This window comes from Pteropus medius, unplaced genomic scaffold (genome assembly GCF_902729225.1).
Source record: "Pteropus medius unplaced genomic scaffold, Ma_sr-lr_union100, whole genome shotgun sequence".
In the NCBI taxonomy this organism is placed as follows: domain Eukaryota; kingdom Metazoa; phylum Chordata; class Mammalia; order Chiroptera; family Pteropodidae; genus Pteropus; species Pteropus medius.
The window spans coordinates 2077801-2096953 of NW_024352789.1; the positions used below are offsets into that span (position 1 = coordinate 2077801).

General features: G+C 59.5%; 1 protein-coding gene, 1 long non-coding RNA gene and 1 pseudogene across 4 annotated transcripts in view; 2 read left to right on the plus strand and 1 right to left on the minus strand.

Moving 5' to 3' along the window:
• The first annotated feature begins 962 nt into the window (after nt 1-962).
• LOC120592279 (uncharacterized) lies at nt 963-1081 on the plus strand (annotated as a pseudogene).
• Nucleotides 1082-7543: 6462 nt separating this feature from the next.
• The window catches only part of LOC120592110 (uncharacterized), a 110842-nt gene continuing 99232 nt past the window's right edge, over nt 7544-19153 (minus strand). The window contains exons 4-5 of the long non-coding RNA XR_005650049.1: nt 13937-14066; nt 7544-8060 (exon numbers count right to left, since the gene is read on the minus strand). This is a non-coding gene — a long non-coding RNA (uncharacterized LOC120592110). The remainder of the gene's footprint in view (nt 8061-13936; nt 14067-19153) is intronic.
• CRNN (cornulin) overlaps nt 15439-19153 on the plus strand; it is a 6350-nt gene continuing 2635 nt past the window's right edge. Inside the window, exons 1-2 of one of the 3 annotated variants that reach the window (XM_039849600.1) lie at nt 15439-15977; nt 17728-17902. In XM_039849600.1, coding sequence (XP_039705534.1) covers nt 17762-17902 — 141 coding nt within the window. In that variant the 5' untranslated portion in view covers nt 15439-15977; nt 17728-17761. The remainder of the gene's footprint in view (nt 15978-17727; nt 17903-19153) is intronic. The other 2 variants (XR_005650048.1, XM_039849601.1) reach the window with 2 other exon arrangements.

Here is a 19153-nt window from a genome sequence, read left to right on the forward strand (position 1 = left end):
CTGCCAGGCTCTGTGAGGTCCCTTTTCCAGACACAGAGCCCTGCGCTCCACGACTCTCCCTGCAGATGGCGCCAGAGCACCGAGGAACCCCAGGTCACCAGCTGACACCCGGCTGCTCGGGGCAGCTCGTGGGCCGGGAAGGTCAGCGGAGGCCCCGCCTCGTCTCTCCCGTGTGCCCCGGACCCCGGACCCCCGCCCTGTGCCAGCCTGCTGCCCGCGGCCTGCCCGGCACCGCCCCCTCCCCAGGCGCCATCCAATCAAAACGCCGGTGCTCTTTTCAGTCACTTCATGTGCCCCTTGTCCTGGGTGGGTGACAAAGTGGCTTGATAAACCCGACCGTGCCAGGATGTGGCTGGGTCATAGTCGCTCCCCCCGGGGACACGTGGATTTTAACAGGGGCTCGCTAAGAGATGCGTCTGGGGACAGACGGGCATGCCGGACGCTAACGTCAGGGTCTGCGCATTTAGACTGACCGTGCTCGCCCTTGCGACCTTACACTAAACCTATAAAAGCGCTCACAGCCCACCGCTTCCGCCCACACGACGACGGCTGCCTGTGGCCTGAATTAACGTCCACCCCTTCACCTTCGGACCCTTAGCTTTTTATTTTTAATTTTACTTTTCCCATCTCAGGTCCTAGTGCTCGCCTTGGCCACGCCCCACCCTTCTGGGCACCTCTCGCCCCGCCCCGCGGCCGGCGTCATGGTCTGGCCCACCTGGCACCACCGGGGCGCGTACACCTGGGCTCAGGGACACCGGCGTCTCCCACACCAGATGTCCCAGGAGCGTTCTCTCGGGCTCCCAGCAGAATTCCTTGGTCTCCCAGACTCCGAGGTGCGAGTCGCACAGAAGACCTATCTGAACCGCTTTGAATTGAACTGTCTTCAACTGTGACATTAAAAAGGAAAATGGCCACCACATAAGGTTGTCACGGGAATGGAGTAATGATTGTAAAAGTCCTAACTCTACGGCCACGCCACCCTGAACGAGCCCCATCCCGTCTGATCTCGGAAGCTAAGCAGGGTCGGGCCTGGTTGGTACTTGGATGGGAGACCACCTAGGAAGACCAGGTGCTGCAGGCGTAAAAAATAAAAAATAAGGGATTCTAAACTGACACAGTCCTTGCAATCTGTGAAGTCAGCCAAGGGTTACCTTGCCTAAAAAAAAAAAATCCTAGCGCCGGACCTGGCAGATGTCACTCTGCCAGTGACGGTTCCCCTGTCATGACCCAGGCACAGTCTACAAAAGCAACACCCGGAAAGCAACCTAACTGTCCCGTGCACCCTAACTAAAATGTAGGCAGATATAAAAACACCGTCTTGTTATCGAAATCTCTTTTAAAATGGTACAGCGACCCGGAATATGAGAACCCGAAACCGTGTGCCCGGGGCGGGGCGCGGCCCGGGGCGGGGGCCGGGGCGGGGGCCGGGGCGGGGGTCACGAGCGGCTCGCGGTTGCGGCCCTCAGCTCCTGCCAGCAGGGGGCGCCCGTGGACTCCGGGGAGACACGCCACCCCTCTGGCCCGCCTGGTGACAAACTCCCGGGCCGGATAGGGCAGGGGGCTCTGCGACAGTGACGGAGGCGGAGTCCTCAAGGGTAAGTGATCGAACCCGAACGTGAACGCACGGCCTGTAAGGCCACCTGGGTCGTCGTCCAGGCTTTTCCGCTGATGCGCATGACGCTTCGTCGGGCACCTGCCTCCCTGGTCTCGGTTCCCTCATTTGGAAAACGAAGGGCGAGACTGGCTGATGTCGGAAGCCCTCCCTGTGGCGCACTCCGAATTTCCCTGGTCCCGCCCTGCTTCCAGCCGGCTGGGCCCTCGGCTCTGGTGGCGCCTCCGGGGCCGAGAGAGGCGGAGCCCTGCGCTCTGCGGAAGGGTTGGAGAGAGAAGTCAGAACCTGCAAATCCAGCTCCCACGGTGCCTGCGGCCACCGCAGCCGCCTCCCGCCTCCCACGTACAACCAACCACCGTGAAAGCCTTTAAACCATTCTTTCGTTTCATCCTCCAGTCCCGACCCCAAAGCAGGTGAGACAAATAATTACCCCAATCCACAGATGAAGAAACTGAGACCCAAGATGTTAAGAAATTTGCCTAAAGCCAAACAGCTAATAAGAGGGAGGCTGGCATTTGAGCCAAAGGCCATGCCCTGACACCTGCCGCCTGGCTCAGGGACTCCCAGGCCCCACGGGGCCACCGAGAGCTTTGTCTTGACTCTCCAGAGAAACGCCAGCCTCCTGCCGACCCCTCAGAGCCACACTGACCTGCAAGGGCTCTGCAGTCGTGGGTCCGACTCGCTCATTTTGCATATGAAGAAGCTAATTCAAACGGGTTTTTAAATGTTTAGGACCTCTGACAGCTGACCAGCTCTGTCCCCGTGGGGGTCCACTGTGTCAGGGATATGGCCTCATGGTGGCTCCACACGTGACACTGGAGGGGAACCCCGAGCTTCCACGTAACTGCTGAGTACGGCCTCAGCCCTTCACAGCAGTTGTAAATGTTCATGATAAAAAGGAATTTTTAAAAACACCCATTTTGCAGATCTGCATATTTCAGCACAGTTTAAGTAACTTGGCGAAATCACACGACTGAGAATCAGCTAAGAACTGCAGCCTGAACCTCCCAATGCCGACCGCATACTCTTCTATCACATCTCCTTCCTTCTAAGTCACTTTCGACCTCCAGCGCCTGTGACAAGCACCGTGTATACGAGGGTGTGTGTGCACCCGTGCGCGTGTGTGTGCGCGTGCGTGTCATGTTTACGGTTAAGAGGAAAACGACAAGAAAGAATGGTCAGGCTGAGAGCCGCGGGATGGAGCGGTGGCAAGTGGCACCACGGCAGGAAAGCCCCTTCCTCCCCTGCTGGGACCAGCTCCCAGAGTCCGGGCTGTGGGGGTCCCTGCCGCCCGCCCCCCCTCCGGGTCTGAGTCGAGCCACCCCCTGTGCCCGCCTGGCAGGGCAGGGCTCTGCTGCGTGCACCGTCTCCCACTCAAACTCCCCAGGGCGGGCCCTGCCCCAAGCCCCCGGCCTTCTCTGGAAGTTGGGGAGGGGCCGGGGCGGGGGAGGGGGGGAGAGCAGGAGGCCCCTCGTTAGCCTCATCCTTAGTGATCCTTAGTGATGGAAGGATAGCATCATCTCTGGGCTGCTGGACCTAATTAACACCTGCTGGGAGTTTCGGTGGCTGGCGGAGGGTGCCCCTCCCTGGCTGCGGCTCCCGTGGGGACGTCTGGAGGCGGGAGGACAGGTGTAAGGTCGGTCCAGCGGCAGGGGTCCCTCCCGTTAAACTCTCCCAGCATCTGAGCACCAGGTTAGAATGAGCTGCTGTTAACTAAACAACAGCCCCGGTGTGAACCCCTGCTCTCCTGCACCCCTGCCCAGACCCAGAAGGGAGAGAGGCCCACCCGGCTCCCCCAGGCCTCAGGGTCTCCAACCCAAGCTGCTTCTCCAAACCCCTCTCCCGTGAGTGTGCCCCACTTCTTCCCAGTTGAAAAAATCTCCAGTTGAAAAAAATCTCCAAAACGTGAACCTAGGACTGTGAGCCCAATATCCAAGTCTAGAACCTTCCCAGCTTGAACTCGGCAAGCACCCCGGGTCACGGTTTGGCTTTCACAGTCCCACCCCCATTTCCATCTCCTCCCAAACTTGGTGCCATTTGGAACCACACCAGAATTCACCTGAAGGAATAAGCAAACAAATAAACAAGATCATTACAGAGTGTGATCATCACTCGGAAGCAAACGAACAGGATGATGGTGAAGACTAACGCACAACAGGGGTGGGGCGCAGCAGGGCTGGGGCGCAGCAGGGCTGGGGCGCTGCCACCTTAGCCACACAGACCAGGGAGGACCACTTCTTGGAGCAGTCCCAGGCACTCTGCCCCCCGCACGCATGCAGCTGTCCGTTCTCATGCACCCCGCTCCGCCCCCCTCCAGCACGCCCTCCCCTCACCCCGGCTTCTCTCCGCAGCTCTGGAACTCTTCGATATGCTTTATTTATTCTTTTGCTTGTTGTTAGTCTCCCCAACCATAAAGTAAGCTCCATGGGGTAGACATTGCGTAGGTTTTGTTCGCTGCCATGTCCCTGATACTCAGAACAGAATTTGGCACACAAATGAAGCAAGTGCTTAATAAATAGTTGAGTAAATTAAAGTGGCCTTCGTTTGTCCCCGGCTAGACAGGCATGAACCAACGACCCAGGAGGAGCCAGCTCTCCAGACCCTGGCCATGCTCAGAGAAGACTTGGGCAGAGCCACCTGTCTGACCTTCTGCACCAAGGAGCGTGTCCCCTATCTGCAGGGATGTCTTGAGCCTAGGACCTGAGCCTCTGAAGAAGAGCCCGTTCTCATTTTGCTCATGCCGCAAACCTCATCGGTCGCCCTGGGGACCCCTCATGCCCCACGCCTCAGGTCCTGTTCGTCCGATCGCCAAATGCATTTCGAAGAGGCCACCTCTTCTGTCACCTTTCCCACCGCCGTAGCCCAAGCCACCCCCTCTGCCCAGAACATGCATCAGCCGCCCCGCGGGCCTCTCTGCCGCTCCTCTGAGCCCTCCCAGATCCAGTTCACGCGGCATCGGTGACCATGTCCGGTCCCTTCCGTGACTCCTCACCCTGTTATGTCCTAACCGCCATCAGGTCCCGAGTGTCCCCTCCCAAACCTCTGCGGATAGTTCCCCACGCTCTTTCCCACGGATGCGTCAGCGTTTAAAGTCATCTTCAGTCCCCAGCACACAGGAAGCCCTAGTGGCCTAGGTGGCCTCCGGAACCCCGAGGCCAGCCCTGCCGCTGACCTCCCCAGCCCTTGCCCGGCCTCAGCGGATGGACCTTGCTCTTGAGAGGGTCTCTGAAGGACCACGCCGGGGCTCGACACGTACACTCTGGGCAAGAGGAGCGAGGCACAGCTCTCCGCCCTGCTCCAGGGGGCCACGGCCTTCGAGGACGCGCACGCGAGACTCCCGGGGCGGGCCCTCCGTGGGGCTCACCGTCCCCAACGAGGAAGGGTAGACCCGAAGGAAATTCAGTCCAGGGGCCGCTCTGCCTCCCCGGCCCGTGGAGCAGGAATCAGAGCGGGTCCCAGCGAGGGCAGCTTTCCTAAAAGTGCACAGTCAGGTCGCACAGCGCAAGACACCGGCGCGTCCTCTGGATTCGACGTGGTCACCAAGCACTTAGCACCCCTCTCCCATGGGACTGTCCTCAGGACTGGGGAATGGCGCTGCATGGGGGGGCTCGAGAAGAAGTGGGTCCTGAGCGCCCACCCCCCCCCCGTTTGCCCTGAGCCAGCGTGGGTGGGCTCTTCACTGAGTCTGAGTCCCTAATTAAAAGGTGTGGCGATGCCGGCATCTCTACCCGCCGCCCCCCGCCAAGCCAGCTGGCAAGGCTTAAGGGGAAAAGCTCAGCCTTTGGCGTGGAACTGATCTGAGTTTGAACTGTGACGCCCCCTGCTTGTGGGTTCATTCAACGAACATTTACCGAGGCCATTCTCTGGGCTGGACACTGTCCTGGACCCCGAGGAGAAAGAAGAAAACCAAACGGACGTGGGACGGACGGTGGACAGACGACTTGAACCTTCGGCTTCTGCTTCGTCATCTAGAATGGGGCGATGGCTGCCCCTGGGGATGGGGGGGAGGATTTCATGCGCTAATATGTGTAAACGTGGAGCTATTTACATGACCGTCGTTGTTATTCGTAAAGCAACACGGCGACAGTACGTGTGAAAAGCCCTACGGCCGTTTAAGTTCTTGAACTCGATATTTTTAAAAAATGTATCCTAAGGAAAACCCCAAATACGAAGACTCATGCGAAGGAGAGAGATAGGAAGAAAATAAAGCACCTACTAGATATATAAATTTGCCAGGCTCTGGGTGGAACACCTAGCATTTGTTGATTCGTCAAAATAAGCAAAGGAAAAACCAAACAACGCGAGCCACCTAGTTATTGGGCAGCAGCGTAATGAATGGAATATTTGACAGTCATTAAAAGCAATTATACAGACTATGTGGCAACAGACAAAAATGCTCATGACGTCACGGGAGGCGGAGAAAGTGCTCACAGAGCGCGGTGGGGTCGGCGGCTCCGACGAGAGGGCTCGCCCCCGAAGGCTGGGGTTAGGAAGGCGACAGTGTGGTTTTGCTGCGTGTTTTACTATTTTCGTAGGTGAGCTTTTCTGCAGGTGCTCTGCCTGCGGGTCCCTTCGCTCTCTCCCCATCAATTTCGAGAAGTGGGGATAAGACATTTTCATGGTAGGAGGGCGTGGTGGGCAGCAAATCTTTGCAGAGGCATCAGCTGCATTCGTGTATGGCTGTTTCCTGACAAATAACTGGCAGAGTTGCCCTTTATATTCAGCTCTTCGATTATTCGTGGCGAACCTTCAGAACTATGGCGGCGGCCACCAGCACTTGCCACCACCGGCTGGAAGACCTTACGTCCCCAGGAAGGCTGACTTCCCACGCATCCATCCGTCCACGTGCTCTACTACCCACCCATCTCTCCGTAGGATGACTTACTACCTGACCCTGAGTCTCATCCCTCTGCTTATCCGTTGACCCATCTGCCGCCCATTGGAAAGGCATCATTACACAACTCCCCTATGGGAATTAGGGATTGACAAAAATTATAAAAATGATTCTTTGGCCAAAAAAGTCAAGGTCTGGGTTCCCAGATGTGGACAGTGACGCGACAGGACAGGACCCAGGGGACATGCTCCTCACGTCCTCCCAGTCCCTGGTGGGCCGTTCGACATCTGGTCAGCAGCTGGGCAGGATCCCAAGGCCCATCCCAGGAACAAAAGGCCTCAGGAATCAGGTCACACTTGTCATCGGGGTCCTCCCTGTTCCAGTAGCACCCGGCATGCTGGCAGGATCTTCGAGGCATTCCGAGCACTTGCCACCTAAATTTGTCACATACCAGCCCTGCAGGTGGAGTGGGAGAGGCCGGGCAGTACGCACCTGTCCAACCGCCAGCTGAAAACCTGTTTTAGTCAGTTAAATAATGGGCTCTGATTACATAGGCCCCGACGGTGACCTTCGCAATCAAGCACTAATTGGGGTTGATGAGATCAGTTGACCCTGGACCTTGTCACCCTTGCATCAGACTGCTCAGAGCCCTACCTTCACCCCCGATGAGGTCGGGGACGGGGGCTGGGGACTGAGCCAGGGTCTGCTGGGCAACTGGGACGTGTTCACAGAACAACCTAAAGAATGAGGCGTGTGCGAGTGTGTGTTCTGTGCAAGTCTAGGGCCCGAAGTCACCAACGCAGGGACAGACGAAGCACATTTCCTGCCTGGGAGGAGCACACGGTCCAGTGGAGAAAACAGACCCTAAAACAGTGACGAGCCGCGTGGCCGGGGGTGGGGAGGCAGCAATGAGGACAGGGAGCAGCGAGGGAACATCTCATCTGTCTGCACAAGCCCGGAGGCCTCAGGGGAGGAGGTGCCGGCAGTGGGCCTGGCCGGCACAGACAGGCACAGCCATGCCCTGCTGGATGAGCAAGGAGGGGTGCCCTGCAGTCTGGGGTGGCTGGCTGTGCGCGGGGTTCTGGGGCCGGCAGCCACCCGCTTTGCCAGCGCAGCCCAGACCTGACTGCGTGAGCCACAGAGGGCCGCGTGGGTTCCTGGAGCGCCGCGAAGCCTTCACGCCTCCAGGCCACGCTCTGATTCTTCACTTTGTCTAGGATACCTTTGCCTTTCGCCACCGGCCCCGAAGCCCCCCAGCCTGCTGCACGCCACTCACCCTGCAAGGCCCAGCTCGCAGGCCGCCTCTTCTGTGAAGCCTTCCTGGAGTACCCACCCCGGAGCCACCCCCTCTGCTTGCCCGGTGTTTTGTATGTAACTCCATGACCACATTTACCAGGTCGCAATCCAGTTAGTCTGCGGATCTTACCTCCGCCAGCCCTCACCTGTACGTCCCGCGTGGCCCGCACAGTACCTGGCACACAGTAGGTACTCCGCATGTGACTGTCGGAGACCGACTCCTCCCAGGATTAACTCACACTCAGGTGATCCAGGAGCACCATCCAAAGCCACTTCCTGCAGGGCTGAGCTTGTCATGGCAGAAAGCCACCAGCTAACCTGGGCAAAAAAAATTCCTCTGTGGGACTCGGCCGGCCGCCCGGCCACTATGCCGCAGACCAGCGCTACCTCCGACTCACACCTTATTTCCCAGTGTTTCAGGCAGCTTGGCTTGGAGCACAATGGGCACCGGGCAAGCATCAGCCGCCCCACAAGGGCCGACTGAGCGCTCACTGTGTACGAGGCCCCAAGCAGCAGGGTCCTGCAGTGGGAAAAACTCACTCGTCATCAAAGATGCGGTCATTTGTTTTTAATTAACTGAAAAAACTATCTGATTTACATTGTCCTCGTCATACCGTCCTGATTTTCCCATAGTGGGTCCATCTTACTTGTGCAGCTAGATTTTTATTGAAAAGAGAATGTTAAGACGGTCTAGGAGTAGCAAAGGTCTAGGCGCCTCGTCACATAGCAAATCGGATCCTATTATTGATAGATTAACAATACAATCCTGCTGGCTAAGCACCTAGTTAGCCGTTAGTCAGGACCGGGAAGCAAGAAGGAGGGGCTGCGGGGGGCCTGGGAGGGGAGAGGGAGCGGGGCCGCAGAGGCCTCTGAGGGTGCCGGCTGAGAGGGCCGTGACGTCATCAACAGCACAGACCCCATGTGGCCTGGCTTCTTCCCAAGTCGCTCTCCTCTCCCTGACTCAGTTTACCAACCTTCCGACTTGAACCCCGAGACCTGGGCCCCGCGCCGTGTCTGCCCCTTGCATTATCCTGCCCTGCACAGGAATAGATGGCTCTGCCTTCCCGTTTAGGAAAAGTAGGTATGTGCGATTTTTTCGAAGGGAACTTTATTGGGGAAACCAAGAGCAAAGCAAGACCAAAGCGAGTCCTCAGAACGTGGCGGATGTCAAAAGCTGGACCACGCACAGTCCTTCCACGCAGCGTGTGAAGGGCGGACACGTGCAGCCCAGGACTCTGCCTCCTTATTCTCTGCAGGGACGCCCTACCTGTCCCCAGGTGCTGGCCCCACACCTGTCCTGACAAGGTCCAGGTCGGTCCAGGTAGGAAAACATCCGTGCCCTTTCTTACCTGGGGCTCTGAACTGAAGTCCGTTCTACCCGCCTGCTCCCAGTCAGCATCCCCAGAGGTGCCTGAGGCTCCCTCGGCAGCTGGCGCCCGGCGGCTGGGGAGCTGGCTGGGTTTCTCGTCCCCATATCCCTAGGGACACGCCCCGGCCACTCTCACTGCCCTGGCGTTGCCGGGCCCCAGGGCTGGTGCATTTCCCTGACTCGCGTCCTCCATTGCCAGCTGCTGGTCGGCAGGCCCAGCACTCCATTGCATCTGTCGTCGACTGTCCTGTAGGTCACCCCTTGGTCCCGCCTCCAAGGTCCCCCACGTCTGGTGCCCACCCGGTCCTGGCTCCTGTGCAGAACTTGCTGGCACTTGTCTCGCTGGCTGCCAGCTCCTCCAGCCCAGTGGTCACTCACGCACGTCCCGGGGCAGTGCGGGGGCCTCTCACCTCTGAGCCCCACTCTCCAGCTTCTGGTCACCTGGCACAGTCCCCGTGGTGCGGTGTCACCCAGACCCTCCACACTTGGTGCTTCCTTCCGCCCAGAATGTTCCTACCCCTCGTGAAACTCGGCACCTGCCCGGACCCCACCTCTCCACGTCTGAAAAGCCTTTAACCGGGCGACAGATTTGGACAAATCCGTTGACCCGTCCAGGGATAAGTCGCATCTGTAAAACGGAGGAAATGACAACTAACGCCAACGATCAAGTGAGAGACGCAGGGACGGGCCTCGCGAGCGGCAGCCGAGCCGGTGGCTTTCAGGGGCCCCCGCCGCCGGCTGCCTGGTCCCTCCGCGGCTTGGCGGCTTCTGTGCGGCTTTCGGTTTCCCCTCTTTCTTGCCTGTCCCCACGCAGGGCGGGGTCCCGCGGCGGCCTTCGTGCTGTGCGCCCGGCTCAACACTAGGTGGCAGCCGGGCTGCGGCGGGCACCCGCCCCAGCGCCAGGCCCCACGCCCGCCCCGCCGCCCAGCAGGGGCCCAGGGAAGCTTCCGCGGCCCTGGCCGGAGGCCGGGCTGCAGCCGCGAGGTGCGGGGGCAGCGCGGGCCCGGGTCACCCCCTCTGCGCCCGGTGGCCACCGCGAATGCTGTTTACATTTCTTTTGCAACACGGGTCTGTCTCTGTCCCACTGACATTTCATCCGCTGTCTTTGGCCCCGTCCCCGACAAGGTTCTGAAAGACCTGGCAGGGAGAAGCGACGTTTAATCCGGGTCTGCTCTGCACACCCCGTGGTTCTAACCCCGCGTTCTAGGCATTGGAGAAACGCCCATTGGATTGAATACTCATTTTCAAAGCATTGCAAAGCACCATGAAGACAATCGGGTTCACACATTGAAAGTGGACCGAGGAAATAGGAGTGATCACGTGGGTGGGACTCATCTGGGAAGACTTCCTGGAGGAGGTGTGGCTGGAAGAGGCTGCGCAAGGAGGGGCTGAGAGGCACGAAAGCAGCCTGACTGCCAACTTCTGGGCAGGAAAGGCCAGGCTTTCCGCCTCCTTTACCCACCTCTTCCTATTCCAATACAGACAGTGGCCGGATAGCGCGGGGTTAGACGTGCTGACTCTCAGGACGGACGACTGGGTGTTTATCCTAGTCTAGTCACTTAATACCGGTGGGACTTAGGTTGGCCACTTATAATCTGATCCTAATCTCCTCCCCTGTAAAATAAGAATAGTAATAGGACCTACCTCCCTGGGTTGTGTGAGAATGAAATGAGTTAATCTGTGTAAACTCTTACCAGGTATCAACGAGTAATCTCCATGCTTGATGTAGATCAACTTGTGTAAGCCTCACACAGCCCAGCAAGGCTGGTCCTCCCATTATCCGTACTTGACGGGTGGAGAAACTGAGGCTCAGAGAGCATGGGGTGGAGAGATCATTAGCATACTGACCCCAAAATGTCAAACATTCTCCAAACCTGATGAATGTGGACCCGCCCACCCCAACTTCCCCTCTGCAGGATGAGAACCACGATCCCAGCTCCAAATACTAGAGCCTTGTCTCCCCAGAAGAGATGTTTCCTAAATTCTAAAAATAGATGTTTAAGAAATACATCTCGTGGGTTCTCCTAGGCAAGCAGAGGCTTCCTACATCACAAAGACGGTGAGGAATGACTGGCGCCTCCTGCCGGAGGGGTCGCCGCCCCCAAACCTGATGTCGAAAAGCTGAAGGTTATTTAACGACATCGGAGAAAAGCTATGTATACCGCAGGGCCGCAATGAAGCGTGGAAATGCACAGACTCCAGAGAGCCTTGCTTCGCTGTTGCTGTTTGTGCTGAAGACATCCGTTGCGTTCGGAGGGGTTTGGGGGAGCGGTGGAATGAGAGATACAAAACTGGGGGATATACCACGGGGTGCAGGGGCCGGAAGTCCTAGAAATCACCATCCATCGACTCGGTGCCTGACCCTGCCCTTCGAAGGCCATGTGACCTTGGGCAAGTCACTTCACTCCTCTGTGCCTTGTTCTCCTCATCTGAGTATAGGAGGAGTACTGGTACTTGTGTCCTCTGAGTACAGGAGGAGCACTGGTACCCGCGTCCTCTGAGTACAGGAGGAGCACTGGTACCCGCGTCCTCTGAGTACAGGAGAGCACTGGTACCCGCGTCCTCTGAGTACAGGAGGAGCACTGGTACCCGCGTCCTCTGAGTACAGGAGGAGCACTGGTACCCGTGTCGCTGGTGCCGGGGGCGCCGCATGGTCACACGCGCTGGCACTGTGATTAGCTACGCACACACATGGAAAAGTGCCCGGGAGAAGGTCTCGTCTCATGACAGCTTCTGGCAGGTGGTATCACAGCAGTGCTGAATCTCCCTTTAGATACCATGACTTTCTCAATTTTCTTTCGTGTACATGTAGCACTTTCGGTAAGAAAAAATATGTTACTCCGTTAAAATTAAAGGATTCTGGGGCAGTCCTCTTGGGGAAAAAGACAAAGACCAAGGATCCAGACCAAGATCCGAGGAAGGGACTGAAGACCTACCGAGGACTTGGGGGTGGGCGGCGACAGACTAGGCAAAGCTGGGATGGGGGAAACCAGGGTGCCCAGACCGCGGGGTGGGTGCTGTGATACGTCAGCTCGGCTAGGCCAGGGTGCCCGGCCGCTGCCGCGGGTAAGGAGCAGGCTCCTCTCCGCCGTGCTGGTCTGTCCCCACTGCCCGTGTGCCCGCCTGGCATCCTGACACCAAGCTGGGAAGGTGACGAGTGAGCACGTTCACCGAGAGCTGGTGGCCCCAGAGTGACCTCGGTGGCCCACGGAGTGCCACGCCCTCCCCCATCAAACGCGGATGTGCTCCGAGCCTCACAGGTGACTCTCGCTCAGTGGCTTTCGCCCTCGCGTACTCTTGGTGTTCCCTTTGTCACCCCTGGGCTCAGAGCGCCCTGTCATCATCTCTTAATCCCTCTTCCTCTCTGGGAGAGGCGGGTGCTTTGATCCCTGGAGGAGGAAGTCGTCCAGCCCCAGCGGAGCTCAGCACAGACAGGTTGGTGGGGTTTTAGGGAGCCCAGCATGGACCCAGGCCGCCCCAACTAGCGCTGCCATGTGGCTCTTCCCGCTTCGTTCCTGGGACCCCCGCCCCCCGTGGGGCGGTGTGCTGAGCTATCCCATAAGCAAAGTGGGATGGAACACGGGGCCAGGCACGGTGTGGGGACACATTGCCCGGCTCTCAGTTTCAGGGGGAAGCTGTGTCCCCCTGAAGGAGGACAGGACTCCCACGTCAAGTCACCACAGGTTTACTACAAACCAGCCTTGTCCCCAAAGGGGAGCACGATCAGGGAAGGACGACTGAGCAGACAGACAAGCGTGACCACGACAGGAGAGTAAGGCAAATGCCTGGAAGGGACCCCCAGAAGGCCGAGGGCGAGCGGGGCAGTGTGCACGGAGGGGGCGGACGGGGACACCCCCGGCAGGAAGCGGGGCCGCGGGAAGGGAAGAAGGCGGCGTGAGTGGCGTCCAGTGGGAGCGACGGGTCCAAACTTTCGAGCAGAGAGGATGACGAGAACAAGGGCATAGCGAGAACTGCGTGTTCCCATCACGTTTACGTCGACAGACTTTGGACCTGCCAGGACTTCGTGGGGTTCTGAGTGGGGCCACCGGTGAAGAAGGGAAGGACTCCCCCAGCCCCCACTCCTGCCATGATATTTCTTCTCTGCCCCGGTGGGAAGAGACCGGAACCATCCGTCTGCTTGTTCCAGGTGCTCTGCCTATGGGTCAGACGCTTAGACCTGAGAAATTCAGACTCCGTCTCAGACGGCAGCTTTCCGCCTTCCCGGCCAAACCGAGGATGTTAACAGCCATGTGGGCCACCTGCTCGCTGCTGGGAGCCGGACTCGGGGAGATGGCTGGGCCACACGGCCTGTCACCGGGGGGTCAGGCCCAGCGTGTCTCACAGACACTAAGTCACCGGAAACGAGGGCACGCACAGGGACGTCTCCCGGGTCTGCCTGATCCTCCCTGGGGCTGAACTTGAGCCTCTGGGCTCCGGGATGCTGTGCCCAGGTCCTGGACAGGGGCTTCGGGAGAGGAGGCTGCGGCGGGGGCAGAGAGAAAGAGGCCCGGACCGTCCACTGCTCTTGTTCTCTCTCAGAAGCGTGCCTGTCGCCTTGTCCCTCAGGCGGGACTTGTGGGTGGACAGGTGAATTCTGTCAGTGCCCACGGAACCGCAGGCGCCATTGTCTGGCTTTCAGATCCATTTTTGTTCTTTTTCAAGCGTGACACGTAGGATCGTGGCGTTCCCCCCACCCCCCGCCGTCCCGCTCGTTGGGAGGAGCCTTGGATGACCACCCGCTGCCAGGCCCGTCACCCTTCCCTGCTCCTGGAGGAGGTGAAGGTGTCTGGCGAGCAACCTCTTTGAACACTTTACAAAATCCTACCTTCCATTCTTAGGTAATTATTCTGGGTCCCGTTCTCCCAAGCAGACCGACTCCCCAGGAAGTCAGTGCTCATGTTCCTTATTCTTTAACCGGAGCCCACCACGTGTAGCGCACACCGGCTGTCAGGTATCTGTGGAAATACATCAAGAAGTCAGCTATGAATTTCTGAGTAAGTGCGTAAGACAAAAATCCACGTGTGAGAATGAGTTTCTTTGAGATATTTCTGTTTACTCCAAGGTGAAGAGCAGAGGGTAAGAGTCCGACTCAGCCCCCAGCAGGGTCCCTGGAGCCCCGTCTGCTGCCAACACGGCCTTGAGATGTGACTGCTAGAGAGCGTCACTCATCGGTAACAACTCATCTCGAACTTTACAAACTCACACATTTGCACACTCCACTAGAGTCCGTGAGTCCTGCTCTCTCCCCCTCATCTCCCCCAGCACCCCCCGACCCTCTACGTGATCCACGCAGACACCCCCTTTGCCTCCCCCGCCCCCCGCTGTGGGCCCACACGCCTCACAGCTCCTCACCCCACCCAGGCTTGGTCCTGCCTGGGGCGCGTGGAAAGACCCAGGCTTCGGAGGCAGGCCACCCTGAGTACGAATTCGGGGGTCACTTCTCTAGGTGTGTGTCCTCCGGTGGTTGGCTTGACCTCTCTGTGACCTCTCTGAGTGCCTCGGTCTCCCATCCGGAAGTAAATCGGGCATAGACGCCACCTCATAACCTCACGGACTGAGCGCCTGGCCCGTTGCTCCCCGGCTCACGCTCCCTCGCTCCCCAAACCTTTCTGGATGTTCTAAGCACACCGCTCACAGCAGGAAAGGCTGATCCGCTGGCCCCTCCTGTTCCCAACTCCCGGCTCTCAGACCGGCCTCTCCTGACTCTGACCCCCGAGCCAGCCCCTCCCTCGCAGACCCCTCCAGCCACGAAGCCGGCCTGGCGCTGTCCGTCCCGCAGTCTGCTCCTCAGCCCGCCCCCACCCCGTGCTGGGGTGTGTGCGTGCTGCACCCCAGGCCTCACCACGCCTTCCCACCTGTGTGCTGCATGTGGACATGTGAGGGCGGTGAAGACACCCCGGCCCCATCCAAAGAGCCCCTCGAGAAGCTACTTGTCCTTGATGCAGCCATGTGGCTTCTGCCAAGTCACCGGGACTTGGCTCCGGAGCTCAGGGTGCTTCTTGCTTAGGATCCCCAGGGACAACAGCTCCTCCTCCGCGGAGGACAAATCCGATGTTTGTACAGTGCCAAAAGTCACAGAGGGAGGACCGAATGGTGGCATGTTGTAACAGAGAGGAGCATGGCCCAGGGCTGAGGGGCTCCGGCCCAGCCCACTCCCTTCTTCCCCGTGGGGCCACTTCTCTGAGGGTCTCTCCCCGTCCTCTCTTAGAAATGGGGCTCGGCCACACCGCCTGCCTCGCGCATGGCCATCGGCATCAGCGAAACGAGGGCTATTAACGCCGGTGTGTTAACTGAACGGGAGGCCGGACTGTAAAGAAATGAGGTTGGATTCTTCGCACGTCTCATACCCTGGGTATGAAAGGCAAGTCCGAAGAAAAAATTTCAAGAATGTCCTAAGGAACGGAAACGTCACCAGAAACCTGTGTAGGGCCTCCCAAAGTGGCCCGTTTGAAAAGGCTAACCCTCACTAGATGAAAATATTCTCCAATGTTTGTATCTACAAAAATGAAGTCCCACGACGCCGCAGTCACGAAGACACCAGGAACCCCGCCCGTGGCAAGCACTGCTGACCCATCACGTGGGAGCCTGTCGTGAGGAGACAGACTTGGGGACAAATGAGAGGCACCGAGAGGGCACCAAACGTGGCAGGGGTGGCCCGGGCGTGAGGCACACGCAGCCACCAGCGTCAGCGTGCCCAGGGAAAGGAGAGTTGGGCGGGGCTGGGCCGGGCCGGCATGAATCAAGCCTTCCTGCGGCGTGGCAGTGACCCAGCCTCGCCGAAATCCCCTATAAAAGGCTCCCGTCCCGCTGACTGGCACCACACACACTGCTCAGCTGCCACTTGCCTCACCCTGCCCGTGTGTTAGGTAAGTCCCCTGCTGGGAACCTCCTTCTCGCTCTGTGCCCTGAGCTCCTAAACCAGGGCCGTGGGCAGAACGTGTGCCCTCTGATGGCCTCAGGCACACGGGTGCTCCTTACCACCACCCCCCGCCCCACCACGTCCCCTGCGCTGGCCCAGCGCCACCCCCCTTACCGGGAGGCCCTTGCTGCAGCCACAGAACCACCCTGGGCCTGCCCGGATCAGCCACGGTGTCTTGTTCTCAGGGTTCTGGAAGCTTCTTGCAGACCTGAATCAGGTTCCTCCTGCCAGCCCCCACCGAGGGGCTGAACCGTCTCAGGGAAGCAGGGGCTCCCACGGCCACCCTTCCGCGCCCCGGGGACGTCGTGATTTTGTGGCTTTATTCTAAGGGACCCGAGGCGTAACTGGAAAAGGCCGTCTTACTGTTCTTACTGTTCGTAGCTTAGCGGTTAAGGTCTGCTGCGTGGTTTTACAAACAAAAACAAAAACCAGGCTCTTCTCTGCCTCCGTCGAGGTGCAATGTCCTGGGTTTCGACCTTTGACGTGCACAAGGAGGCACGGTCGGCCTGTAACTTTTGGTGACCGGATCAGATGGTAGAAAGGACACCCCTAAAAGAGCCGCCTGGGGTCTGTGACCTCCCAAACCTCGGGCCCCCGCCCTGCTGTGTCCAGCAGCTGCCTCCTTCCTTCCCTCATGCCCCTGCTTCTCCGACCAGGCCTTTCCTTCCCGCGCCCCCTCCTTCCGGCCCCCCGGTGTCCTTGCCGGACCGGCACCCCCCACGCCCCCCCATGGGAACCCCGCTCCCCCGAGTACCGTGTCCCCCGTCGGTCTCCCTGGGGCTTCTGCTTCACGCACCTCCAGGTCTCTGCTTCCAGCCCAACCGGCCACAGCCGGGACCTGCTTCCCCTCCTCCCAGAGCACGGCTGATGAGAAGGAAAGCCTGTCCCTTCAGTCGGGGACCATTCCCCACAGGCCCCCAGGGCTCTGGACTAGAAGGCTGACCTCCCTACAGGCCCCAACGCCGAGGACAGAGCTCACATCCAGAGACGCTTAGACTCTCAGAACCTTAAGACTGCCCAGCCAGGGACAGAGCCCTGTCCTCAGTGTCCCCAACATGTGGTGGCCCGGCCTCTTCCCAAACACCTTTGCGACAGGCAGCAGGAGATGGCAGTCAGGCTCCTGGGGTCCCGCTCGGCCTCGCTGACTCACATACATCCTTACCGCCTATTGGTGTCCCCAGCAGGACCCTAACACCAGGTGACAGGCCAAGAGAGACGCCCACAGGACAGGGTCTAGAAGGTGGTCGCCTCTGGGTCCCAAGGGTGTGGGTTCTAGGGCTCCTGGTCCCCTTCCAGCTGTGTGACCTTGGGCAAACCGCCTGACCTCCCAGAGCCGGCTCCCTCACCTATAAAAAAGTGCGGACGATAAGGGTCACAGAGGCCACAGGGAGAGTGCCCTGGGAGCCGTGTGCAGACGCGACAAACCGTGCGTGTGCACGTAACACAGCCATGCTACCAATGCTGGCGCTGGGTAGCAACCGGCGTCTGCCAAGTGCTTTAACCTTCAGACTAAGCGACGGGGAAACTGAGGCACGGACGGCAAAGCAGCCCGCCCTGGCCCACCCCGCGGAGGCGGCGGGCTGGCGCAGAGCAGCACGCGCGCCCCGGTGCCCTGGGGGCGCGCGGGGGACACAGAGCACCGGGGAAGGACGGAGGGGCGGCGCTGCCCGCCCCCGCGCTGACCCGGGCGCCCCCAGGGGCCACTCTTCTGTCCCCAGCCTGACTCCCGCGATGCCTCAGCTGCTGCGAAACATCAACGGCATCATCGAAGCCTTCGGCCGCTACGCGGGGCCCGGGACCGGAGGCCGCTGCGCGCTCACGCGCGGGCAGCTGAAAAGGCTCCTGGAGCGCGAGCTGGCTGACATCATCGTGGTAGGTGTGCCCGCCAGGTGGGGCGCGCGGGGGCAAAGCGGGTCGCCGCGGGCCCGGACCAGACGCTTTGCCTCGGGAACCCAGGGCCAGGCCCGCGCCCCGTGGCCGAGGCGGTGCGGGCGGAGGAGCAGGTGGGAACAAGGGACGGTCACAGGAGTTGACAGACAGGCTTTAGAGGAAGTACCTTGTCCTCAGTTCATTCTAATTGGGAGACAAGGAGAAAGGACTCTAAGGGGACAGCTCAGGGAGGGACACGGCTTTGCCCTAATCGCTCTTCGCTGCTTCTGAAATCTGATGCTGTAGCCGGTCCCTCTGTCCCAAGCGCGGCTCTGTGCCTGCGCGCGGCGGCCGCTCGGTGGCGCTCGCACCGGGAGTCAGGTGTTGGGAGCAGAGTGGACGGGGCCCTGGTGGCCTGTCGCCAGGATGCGAGGGCCCTGGGGGCAGGAACGCGTGGGCACAGTTGGGGGAGACACCCCGGCTCGGGGAGACACCCGTGACTCCCGACAGCGCACACACCCCGCGGGCCGTGGTCCCGCTGTGCTTGTCCTGGGCCCACCCGTGCGACGCGGCTCGGCGTCGGGGCAGGGCCCGAGACGGCCGGAGAACCACCCCAGCGCTAAGTCGTCACCCGGTTCTCCTTGTGTAGGGGTGCCAGGCACAGAGGGCCCGAAGCAAAAGGTGCTTCCTACCCTTGAGAGAGAGACAGGGCTGAAAACCGGATGCGACTTTGCTTTAGGGCTGCCACTCAGTGTATGTGTGTGCAAGTGTGTGTGTGTTGCATGCACGTGCAAGTGTGTGTAGGTGCGCGTGTGTGCAAGTGTGTGTATGTGTGTGCACTGTGTGCAAGCATGTGTGTGCGTGCACATGTGTGTGTGTGCATGCTCATGTGGGTGTGCGTGTGTGCGCGCACGCGATCCATAAATGGTATAACGCACGCGCTACAGTGCAATGTCATGTTGCAACGACGCGTTATGCGGGTGTGGCGCTGCGCGTGTGCAAGTGTGAGTATAGATGTGGGATATCCAGGCGAACACGTGTGCGCGGTAATAGCAGAGTGCATGTGTGTGCACGCGCATGTGTGCCAGAATTACGGCAATGAATATGTGTCGCGCGAGCGTGTGCGCACGCCATGTGTCATCGCATGTGTATGTGTCAAGAGTAATCGCACGCGACGTGTCACACGCGACCATCGTACATCAATGCATTGTACAGCACCAATGCATGTGCGCTACCATGCACATGTGTGTGCGT